This window comes from Pollicipes pollicipes, unplaced genomic scaffold (assembly GCF_011947565.3).
Source record: "Pollicipes pollicipes isolate AB1234 unplaced genomic scaffold, Ppol_2.1 Scaffold_4219;HRSCAF=4965_pilon_pilon_pilon, whole genome shotgun sequence".
Classification (NCBI taxonomy): Eukaryota; Metazoa; Arthropoda; class Thecostraca; order Pollicipedomorpha; family Pollicipedidae; genus Pollicipes; species Pollicipes pollicipes.
In genome coordinates this window covers 18,098,290-18,109,699 of record NW_023596448.1, presented here as the reverse complement: position 1 = coordinate 18,109,699, position 11,410 = coordinate 18,098,290, and the positions used below count along the sequence as shown (strand labels likewise).

General features: G+C 58.0%; 1 protein-coding gene and 1 long non-coding RNA gene across 2 annotated transcripts; both read left to right on the top strand.

Annotated features, from left to right (window-relative positions):
* The first annotated feature begins 45 nt into the window (after window positions 1–45).
* LOC119095286 (uncharacterized) lies at window positions 46–2,011 on the top strand. Its single transcript, XR_005093851.1, has 3 exons — window positions 46–93; window positions 1,526–1,664; window positions 1,878–2,011. It is a non-coding gene; the product is annotated as an uncharacterized LOC119095286 (long non-coding RNA).
* A 557-nt stretch (window positions 2,012–2,568) lies between these two features.
* On the top strand, window positions 2,569–8,977 carry LOC119094950 (WD repeat-containing protein 81). The gene is made up of 8 exons (XM_037217862.1): window positions 2,569–2,645; window positions 3,491–3,692; window positions 4,568–4,747; window positions 5,595–5,702; window positions 6,620–6,688; window positions 7,438–7,544; window positions 7,973–8,031; window positions 8,892–8,977. Exons 1-8 carry the CDS (start codon window positions 2,629–2,631, stop codon window positions 8,975–8,977), a joined length of 828 nt encoding a protein of 275 aa, XP_037073757.1. The 5' UTR covers window positions 2,569–2,628.
* Window positions 8,978–11,410: the final 2,433 nt, after the last annotated feature.

Here is an 11,410-nt window from a genome sequence, read left to right as displayed (position 1 = left end):
TGTTCGACTGCCGCAGGGCGGAAAGTCCTTGCGACCCGGCCAGTAGCGGCCGACAGTGACGTCACGCGGCGCGCCCGAGCCGAGTTGGTCCAGGTGAGCTTACCTGACGATGTCACTGGAAGGTGGCGCCACCGCTGGAGCCGGCCGGCTGCCGCTGGGAAAATCAGTGCCGGGAGTTTAGTGAATCGGCAGCGAACAGGGGGGGGGGGGGGGGGGGGGAGGGACTGTTATTAGGGGCCGTGACGGCTATGATCGTGTCATAGGATATCATCTAGATACGTGTGTTTGTGAGGTGTCTGCGTGGGTGAGGGGGATGATCAATAGCACGTGCCTGGGTAAGCTGATGCTTGACGGTCCAGAACGTTTCTTAGACGAAGATCAGAATGGTGCGGCTTAGCGATGTCAAATGTTGTCTAGCTGTGGCATAATTAAAAATCCTGTTTTTATACAATAAGATGTGCCTCTGCAGGCTGCTAAAACTGCAGTAGGTTAAAGTCCACCCCGTTATTGTCAGTGAAGGCAGTTTAATGGCAGCTTTCAGGCTGGTGCGACAGTGGAGTGCTAGACGAAATCATGCAACTTCGAGATGGTGTACTGACATTAGACAGTGTGAATTGTGGTTGCAAGTAACTTCATTGATCTAAGATCAGGTTTAAAGGTCAGATCAAGGTGGAAGCAAAAAGCTTGTTCAGTGGATGATTTGATTTATGGGGTGTTTTTTGCGTGCATTTCTAATTATTTATCACTGTTACGTCAACATATACATAAGTTTGACTTCCGTGAAGGTTACGGGGGGTCACTGACCCGAAAAAAAATATTGACCAACGTTTTGGTGTGAGGAAGATGGCGCCCATGGTTCTTCTTCTTCGTCCTGATTTCAAATTCAAATATAAAACTATGTTGAAGGAATTTGGTTAGTTTAATCTTCTGAAAGCCAGGACAGGTCAGTGATTGGATATGGCCTGACAGAAACTTTAGTTTGAAGAGGTATGTCAAAACGAGTTATATGAGGTCATTAAGCACTGTAGACATCGATCTCAGTTGGACCTTATTTCATCTTATGTATTCCGAAGGTCATAACCCATAGACTTGAACATCTGATTCATATTTGTCCATAAAGAGAGCTACCTACCCAGTGAATTTGGTATCTCAGGCTCGTTTAGTTCTTTAAATCTGAAGGCGGCTAGTAAGCGGGAGATTTTCTCCACACCCGCCTGAAGGCATCCTATTCAACCGGCCACCCAGCCTCGTGTTAAAATTCTGAATGTTGACGATTTACTCAACTACAAACCGCTGGCTGTCGCTTAATTTAACACGGGCCTATTTCGGGGCCTTCGTTAGGGTAATCAGCATTAGTACGGAGGCTTCAGAGTGAAGGCTTGAAATTACAGTGTTATAATTTGACATCAAATAGGTAATTGTGGTATGCGATCTACGTTAGGACCATTTCATGCAGATGTTTTATGTTGTACCCAACTCCTGCACTTGCATGGACTACCAATGGGAACTCGTCGGCGTTGTGCAGGTTTTCACGCCGGCCCTGGCTCACGCCGTCTACGTGCCGCTCTGCCATCTCTTGGAGGCACTGTGCACTGCAGCTTCGTCCGAAGACATTGAACTGATTCGCGACCTCTGCGTTCTCCACCGCCAGAGGGCAGTCACCTGTGAGTCGCCAGTCTCGGCCAATACGAGCAGCTCCAATTGTTTTCGGTTTGCTTCTTTGTCAAACATTTCACGTTAACCGTGCATTTTCTGGTTTTGCTGATATTTAGCAATGTGACGTTTAAGTCCAGGTCGGGTTGTGTGCGGTGTAGGCTGCCGGTACGTCTCAACCATCGTCACCTGCCGGACCGCTGGTAAACTGCGTTTTCCGGCAGTGCCGCGGGATGTCACCAGTGGCCCAAACGCCAGTTTGCCGATGGCCGGTAGTACGGGGTCCGGGTCAGGCCGGGACGGCACCGCCGCCGCCACCGCCAGTGGGGGCGGCGCCGGCGGCGCTGGCGGTGCCGGGTTGGCTCCACAGCTCCGGCCATCGGCAACAGAATCTACGTACAGGTGCGACCAAAGGCGGCTCCGGCTGGGACGGCAGCGGCTTCTGCGCCGTTTTGCTGATGTGTGGCGACGTTGTTCCGTGTAAAGGCCGACTGAATTCGACTTTCGGCTCGGGTGTAGGCTGCTTCTTTGCGGTCGTTGCGAGTGCCGATGGCGCTGTTGACAAGGACAATTGGGTGCTGAAATGTCGGCCATGTCACTGAAGCGAGCTGAGACGCGGCGCGTAAAAGCATGTCAAGTACCGCACCTAACTGACAGGCAAGAAAAGAAAAGTGGCGTAATGACTTTCGCAAAGCATGCGAAATTCCAAGTTGTGTTTGTAGCCGATTTACCGCTGTTGTTCTTACAAACACACAACCAAGCCGGGGTTTCGGAGTATCTACATCTTTATCACGGTGCTTGTACGTATCGCTGCAAATGTTTGTGCCCACGCCGCCCTACCGCGGGCTGACGCGCTGGCCGTGTGGCGTCCTGTGACGTCACCAGACCGAGGGCCCGGCGGCGGCGGCTCCGGCGGCGGCGGCGACCGTCGGCGCCGCGCTCGACGACACCTGGCAGCGCCACATCTACAAGGAGATGAACAACGGCAGTCGGTGAGCGCGCGGGCGGCGGCCGCGCTGAGTGGAGACACGTGCGCGGTGACGCGAGGGAGGTCGGGGTGGGTCTCTGACATGGGACTGGCCCGGAGTAGAGTGCGGACAGAGGTGCGCGGGACGGGGCGGGGCGGGACGGGGACGGGGACGAGGGACGGGGACGGGGACGGGGACGGGGACGGGGACGGGGACGGGGACGGGGGGACGGGGACGGAACGGGACGGGCGGGACGAGCACGGGCATCGGCATGTACGTCGCAGACTCCAGCACACGAGGAAAACTTCGAAGCGTTTGGAGCCAACGCCTTCACAGGATGCAGACATTCACGCGAACAGACAGCAACACTCGGTGTGTTGCCAAGTACACGGAGTAAAGAGTCGCGCAAGGGGCAGGTTGTAGCACTGTGGGCAAACACTTGTACAAAAGGAAGAGGGCAGTGTACAGGCCAGACAGTGGTATGGCCTTCAATAAGCTGTGTCCCCGCTCTATGCATTTTCTCTGCATATGCCACGATGTTGAGTCTAGTATGGGAGAAGGTAGCCGCATATGTGGTCTTCACTGTGCCGTTCACTGTGCCTTCACTCTGCCGTTCGTCTATTACTGTGCCGTTCGGCATGGGAGCGTTCCACTTTCGAGAAAACGAATGCGACACCTGTTGTCTTCAAGTCGTCCATGCATCTGCAGCGATCACGGCAGTCCCGCCAGCGCTCGGACACCACGGCGCACTCGGGTTCAATCCGTGACCAGCGCGCGGGGGTGCTCAGCCCACACCATGCGACACCACTCTCCGCAGACTCCCGGAGCGGAAGTCGCTGACAGTCGCCGCGTGCCACGCGGTGTTGCAGGCACCTGCGCGGCGCCTGGCAGGCGTACTGGCTTAACGAGCTGGCGCAGGTGGACGCGCACCTCAACCCCAAGCAGATCCGCGTCCAGGGCTTCGACGGCCACAGCGGCGCCGTGCGCGAGATGCACGTGCTCGACAACGAGAACAGCTTCGTGTCGGCCAGCCGCGACAAGACGGTCAAGCTCTGGTCTATCCGCAGCCAGGTGAGTGGCTCTGTGGACTGTCTGGAGCTGTAGACAACTGTGGATTGTCCGGAACTGTGGACAGCTAGGGACTGTCTGGAGCTGTAGACAACTGTGGATTGTCCGGAACTGTGGATAGCTGTGGACTGCTCGGAGCTGTGGGCTGTCCGGAGCTGTGGACTGTCCGGAGCTGTGGACTGTCCGGAGCCGTGCACAGCTGTGGATTGTCCGGAGCTGTGGACAGCTGTGGACTGCTCGGAGCTGTGGGCTGTCCGGAGCCGTGCACAGCTGTGGACTGTCCGGAGCTGTGGACAACTGTGGACTGTCCGGAGCTGTGGACAGCTGTGGACTGTCTGCAGCCCGGTGCGTCCGGCCCTGGTCCCGGTGCGGAGCCAGGTGCGAGAGGTGCCGGTCTGCGAGGAGTCGGGCGCGAGAGGTCGGGGTCAGTGGGGCCAGTGGCGAACGGCACGGGACTGTCTGTGTGGTGCATGGCCTGTCTTGACAATGACGTTAACACAGGTCGCCAGGGCTGCTTGTATATTCGTGCGCAAGGTGAGGGATAACAGAGGCCGCTTATGTACATGATTGTATAGAATGGGACAACGTATGAATGCTTAAGGGGTTTGTGTTGCCATCAAAGAACCTTGGGAGCTCATCGGTTACCTATTACCTCACTAGCTATGCATCGAAACCAAAGCTGCAGGCCAGCGGGGTCTTTAAACAGCTTATTTCTATTACTCCCATGTGGCCTTGAGTCATAAACAAAGCAAACCTGCTAGCACTTTCCTTCCGAAGGAATCAAGCGCCACGATACAAGCCGAGGCTGCCGAAAAATAGGTGATCGCCTTCCTCGATCTCCAATTTCCCGCGGTGGCATCCGCCACCTCTTCCACCAGGGGGACGGCAGCCAGCGCTCGACACCCCAATGGACGTACAGCCAGCACCGGCGGCCGGTGCTGGGCGCCACCTACCTGCCGGCCCGGCAGCGGGTGGCCTCGTGCGACCCCCAGACGCTGCACCTCTGGGACCCGTTCATCGGCGCTGCTGACGCTCAGGTCGAGCTGGGCAGCATCAGCGTGAGTGGCGGGGTTCCGACTGGGGGCGGCCGCTCTCGCGTGGGTGGGGCCGCTCGGTCTGGTGAGGCGGGTCCCTCTTTCGAGCGGTGGCGGCCGCTCGGTCTAGCGAGGCCGTTCCTTCTTTCCGAGTGAGGGCGGTCCTCTCACTCGGACGCAGACCGCCCTCGCCGTTCAGTGAAGGTGCCTCTCCGGCGGGTGGAGCTGATCTCTCACCCTCGAGGGGAAGTAACCCTCACCGCCGGGTGAGCGCCGGCATCGGCCGGTGGCGGCGCGGCGCCTGGGGAACTGCAGAGGGGCTCTGTCCTCGCGTATGAGCGTCCGAAGCGGACTCTTACGTGTTCCGCGACGCTGAAGTGGCGGCACCTATTAACGGAACAGTGCAGCAGTAGTTGGATTTGCGGGGAGATGGGCGGGGGGAATGTTTCGGCTCGGCGCGAGCATCAGTGCCGGAGCATTGCGTTGCAGTGTGTTGGTGCGACAACAGGTGGCGTAAGCCTGCGGTTTGTTGTCATTGGTGCTACACATGCGCCGGTTCTGCCTGCTCCTTATGTTCTCGTCATCCCGTCGAATGCGGAGTAGCTCATCCCCTCAACATTTGTGTCGCTGCGCTCCTGAGCCACTTGAGATGAAACTCAAATGCTCCGGCGTTTCACGCACAGCAAACTACGTTTGTGGCTTTCATCCGCCCGACTTGTCACCGCTGGCTGGCTCAGTGGCGTCCGTGAAGGTGTTCTGTCACCGTCACGACTTTCCCACAGTCGAGTACCTCCCGTAAGCCATCAGGTGTGCGTGTTTCACTTGTCGCCCTCTAACCACGGCCGCCGCTGCCGCCGTCGTTGTGCGGCAGGTCATGGCTGCGGTTCCGGCGCCGTGCCCGTACCTGTTCTGTGGATCCAGCGAGCCCAGCCTGCGGCTGGTGGACACGCGCATCGGTGCTGCTGTCTGCACCTGGAAGGTGAGCCTGGCCGGTCGTCTGCCCTTGCCGACGTCGCGGCAGCGCCGGCCCTGTGTCTGGGTCCGGGTACCGCCTCTGGCACAGGTCCGTGGGTACCACCTCTGACGCAGGTCCCCGCTTACCGCCTCTGGCACAGGTCCCCTGGTACCTCCTTTGGCGCAGGTTCGCGGGTACCGCCTCTGGCACAGGTCCCCGGGTACCGACTCTTGCACAGGTCCCCTGGTACCTTCTCTGGTGCAGGTCTTCGGGTACCGTCTCTGGCGCATGTCCCCGGGTACCTCCTCTGGCACAGGTCCCCTGCGCTGTCCCTAGTCCCTGCCCCGGGGTGTCATGATTGGTGCCATCCCTGACGTCGCCAAGGGACCCGCTCGTCGGACGCCCCCCGGCGCACAGTGGTCCCGGTCGTTGACGCCATGCCGGGACCTGGCTCCCCTGCGACTCCCGGACCCGCCCGCTCAGGTCGCCGCGGGCAAAGCCTTGCGTTCGAAGTCGCGGGCGCTGTGACCGCGCCTGTGATACCGCGCTGTGTCGTGTTTGGGGGGATGAGACCGTCTCGTGCGCGTCGGGGCGGGACCGCGTGGGACGTGGCAGGGCCCGGCTGCATTTCGCACGGGCGAGCGTCCCTTGAGAAAGGAACTGCGCTGTGTCCTCTGCGACGGGCTGACGCGTGACGTCATCGACCCGTGAACATGATGTGTCCGCACGTGTCGACCGTGACGACCCCAGACTTCCGGCCGCCGCCGTGGGCGTGAGGCGACATCAATGGCCGTCGGTCGCAGCCACGCGCCTCCGCCCAGGCGGTGCCAGTCCCGCTCACTCCCAGCCCTGTCCGACAGACGGCGTCACCGTCGGCCGGCCAGGTCCGCTGTTTGGCCGTGGCGCCCGGCGGCCGCTGGCTGGCCGTCGGCCACTCGCAGGGCGCCCTCGCCGTGCTCGATCTACGTACCGGTACGGTGCGTGCCGCCTGGAAGGCTCACGAGGCTGAGGTGAGGCTGGCAGCATCGGTCGGGGGGGGGGGGTTGATGGGGGGTCGACATGCGGGTGTGGTCGCGATCGCGTGGGCCTGATTGAGGGGGATGCCACCTTTGTTGGCGTTGGAGCACCGTGGCTGTTTGATCTTCGCTTCACATCGACATTGGTAGCAGCATTGACTAATGAAAGTGCTGCTCTGGCTTGCTCGTTTCTCCGCATGACGCCACACGGCGGATGCTGCATTTTTCTGATGTTCGGAGGACAGCTGCCTGTTCTGACCCGTCACCTACTGGTGCCTATTTTGCCGCATGGTTCATAGAACGCGTTGATGAGTCCACGAGTCGTGACCACGACGGGTAGTCTGATACAGAAGCCGTCGCTTGTCTTCACGTCGCACGACGTAACCACGGCTCGGTTCCCTCCGCTGCTCCGTGTCTCCGTCTTATTGTTGATCCTCCTATCATGACATCGCGGTGGTTGTGTAACGAGGCGGTCCGCAGCCACCGCCGCTTGTTCCATAGCACACGCCGGCATGACGTCGTGAAGCCACTAACCACCGTGGTGTCGCCTCTCCCGTGACGCCATCGCATGCCGTGATGACGTCACCCGTTGTGACGTCGCCACTCGTCTCGACGTCATCCCTCTCATGGCGTCACTGCCCCCGTGATTACGTCACCCGTCGTGACGTCGCCCGTCCCGTGACGTCAACCCTTCCCGGTGACGTCACCCCGCCCGTGACGCGCGTGTCGTACTCGTGCGGCAGGTGCGGCAGGTGGCGGCGCTCGATGACGCCAGCCTGGTGACGTGTTCGGTGGAGCCGAGCCTGACTGTCTGGGAGACCGCCGACGGCGCGGCACGTACCACGCTCCGGTGAGAGCGCCGCCAATGGGCCGCCCTCCCGCCGTCCTGCTCGCCTGCCGCCGCTCCAGCTGGCTGTGCGGCCGATGTGTGATATGTGACGTCACGTGTGCGACATCCGAGGTCTGATATTCACCGACAAAATTCCGCAACAACGTTTTAGCAATTTGTCACCGACGTTATTTGTGCTGTGCATTGCATTCATGCTGTAACGTTTTGCTTCTAACGTAGTATGGTGCGGATGTCCGCTCTGCCTGGGCGCATGCTTCCCCTGACTCTCTCTCCCCGGCGCGCGTCATCCTCATCCCTCCTCGCACCTCCGCCGCCTCACACCTCTCTCACCGCGCCGCCAGCGGACTGAGCGAGCCGGCCAGCTTCGTCCTGGTGGACGCCGGCGACGTCATCACCGGCACCTCCACCAACCGGCTGGCCGTCTGCAGCGGCAGCGAGCCGGGCGCCGTCTTCTCCTCCACCAAGCTGAAGCCCGAGTGCTTCAAAGGTGGGCACGGGCGCCGCGGGGAGGGGGGCGCTGCGGTGGGGGCAGGCTGGACCGGGCGGTGTGCGGCCGAGAGACCCGCGTTACGGTGGAGAGTGGTCTGTGGGGGCAGAGTGACCGGTCGGTCGTGTCCAGAGGAGGGATGCTGGTCAGACAGAATCGGAGCATGTGGCTCTGCAGCTTGCTTCATGTGCGGTTATCTCGCTTGTTTGATATCGACTTGTAACGCGAAAACTCTTGATCGCATGCCCTGGCAGCTCTCTGGCGCACTGTTTGCGGTCCTTCGTGGCTTCTCATTGCACTTCCTTTGCAACTGCAGTCGAAGCATGCACTCCCACTAAGCTGTCGTGCTTGCATCCATTTGCGTCTGCGAGTGCAGTACGTCGTAAACGTGTTCATCACGAGTGCACGCATCCATTCGCTGTGGCTCTCGCACCTGAAGCGAATCCTATGAAATGGTCGCCTTGCCGTGGAGCCGTCTGTTCCTCCCTCACGCGAGAGGCGTGAGGGACATGTCATTGTGTCATTGACGTGTCACTTCACGTCCGCCTGTGACGCTTCTCTGCCGCACTTTTCCCACTTGGCTGTCGTTTCTTGATCGCTAAAACGCGCGCTTGCTTATATCCGGCGTTGAGTGGTGTGCTTTCTGTTTTATCGACAAACCCGTTTTTCTAGAATGGTCGGTCTGTGCGCAGACGCACCGTACATAGCTAAGGCAAAGGTAATCACCAACACGTGTGCAGCTTACCGAAAGAGAGCCAAGCCGCGTGTCCGGGAAGATCAGTCGTCCCGGCGGCGCTGGTGTCTCTCCTGGCGTGGGGGTGTGCGGCGCACGCGCTGACGCTGATTGGCCGGATCGGCAGGCGTGCTCTCCTCGATGGCCCTACTGAGCGCCAATCGGCTGCTGCTGCTGGGGTCGGACCAGGGTTCCATACGGCTCATCTACTGAGGAGCGACTGAAGACCGCCTGGAGACGTGGCCGTCAAGAGCGGCGAGGCAGCAGCGCGTGCGCACGGACTGCAGAGCGTGCATTGACTGAGGACGGCCCATTCACTGGGACGGGTCAGACCAACGCCTTTAAGCTGGGAAAGGGTTAAAGAGATGCGGGCTGGCCCGCCCCGCCTCACTGTAATGGTCACCGTTACGAGCCCCGCCCCCTCCCCCTCCCTCCCCCCCACACACACGGCACGAGCTTGCAGCCCTTTCACCGGGCTGCAAAGTTGGTATTTCATCCTCGTGATGGAACGTGATTAAGTGCGGGAAATGCGAGTAACTGGTGACGCACTTGCTCCACCGCCTACTGTGGAAATTGGTAGGCGGTGTCGCTTTCCTACGTCCGCAATGCTCTTTCCCTGTATTTACTGGTAGACCAAGATTTCAGGAGGTCAATGGCCGGCTCATTCCGGTCACAAGTTCGCTGGGGGTTTGCCAGAGCATTGGGTTAGCGTCACGTTACGGTAGTTGTGGGTGAGGCACGTCACGTTTGCTGAGAGCGGGGTCATTTCTATAGCCTGTCATTTTCCATTCAAATAAGAGATTCACGAGCACGGGACCTGCACGAATTTTTGTGTTTTGGTTAGCTTATGAACGCTTAAGAAGCCATGTTGGCGAAGTTGGGATTTCCACCGTGAGGAGCTGTTTCATCCCATGTCAGCGCTGTAGGGGCCGCGATGAGATCGTAGTCGGACCCAGTGACGTCAGTGTGCTAGTGACGTGCTGTCGCAGCGTGTGTACCGGTTTGTTAGATCGTTGCTTCTCTCCGTCGGTGTTTTCTTTTAGCATCAACAGCGCTCACTGATGTACTGTTTATTGTTGGCTGCTACTTGTGCGATGCATAGAAGGCGGACGAGTTTTGAGCCATTCCGCTTTCATTGTTTTAGCGATAGCATTTTAACACGATGTGGTGGAAAATGCTACCCCGTTCGTTTCTCACACTATTGCGTTCTCTTCACACCAAAGACGCTCATGTATGCATTTAATGTCATGTGGTGGGTTCCGGGTTTGCCAGTTTCGATGTGGTGGATGACGGTTAATTGGTGTGGTCACCAGGTGCGCAGGACGACATTTTCTCTGGGCGGAAATGACGTCATTCGTTTTCGAAAAATGTACTTACTTTGAGCCGTGGCGTTTCCCGGGTGAATAAACTGTTCGGCGTACCCTTATTCCCATGATCAGTGGAGAAACAACAGCGAGTGATGCATCCGGGCGTCCCGATAATTCTGACAGTTATGGTCAGCTAGTGGAGAGACTGCAGAAACAGCCTTATCAACTTAAGGATCAACTGTGGAGTGTTGAGTCATGATAGAATCGTTAGAATCAGGGGTTTTGAACGTATTTTGTCAGATGAACCTGAGCTGAGTCAAGCGAAGTCGGTGGGACGACTCATATGGAATTTGAAACAACGTAGTCTATAAAAGTGTGCTGCCAAAGGGTTTACATGTGCCCCAAATGCAACAAAGTGGCCTATAGGCCTTGTAAAAATAAAGGCCCTGCGTTGGCTGTTACGAACTCCAACGCCAGCCTTCTCCTGAACAGGCACTATCGAAATATGTTCCGGAATAAATCCATACCTGCTTGAGGATCGACTTGAGTCGGAATCATAGTGGACTCGTGGTTGCACCGTGCCGTCGTACCTCAGTCCTTATCACCCCTCGTGAGCTGAGTCATATTCTACTTCGCTGAAGCGGAATCCAGCCAGACCTGCTGCTGGCAACTCCAATACCGTGGTATCTACAAATATGGCCGCAGCTCGGTCAATGTAAATGCAAGTTATGTGAATTTTAGCTCTCGTGATTTTCATAAGAAGCCTGTGGCATGCCTGATCTTTGGCGTCCATGTACCGTCTGGACTATTTCACGGCTAATTTAACAGTCGCGCTCACTCGCACTGCAAATTACCGAGCCAATCGCGGCGAGCTATGTCTGTAACGCGGCGAGAAGTAAATTTCGAGTAATGGCCCACGTGCCTGCAAGCACACATTGCCTGGCAACGAATAATGGACTGCACCCCTCAGGACTTAGAAAATCGTGTTCCATACGTAGTGCAGGTATCAAGAGCTTGCGCGTTGTCAAACCTGCCCGGACTACACTCTGTGAAGCTCAGGCTCTGAGTCTTCACAAACACCATGCACGCATTACGTAGATATCGAATAGCATTTCGTAGATATCATGCATGCGTTACGTAGATATCGAATAGCCATTTTGACTGCGAGCACTGGAGCAGCGCGGCCGGCCGCCACCAAAGGTCGACACTTGACGATGCCGCTGGCTCCCAGGGTCAGGTGCTTGCCTGATGATCGCTTCTGACAGACCGGGCCCCCAATAATAACACGGCATTCGCATTCCCTCACCGCACGTTTGCACAATGCTCGTGCTACAGCAAG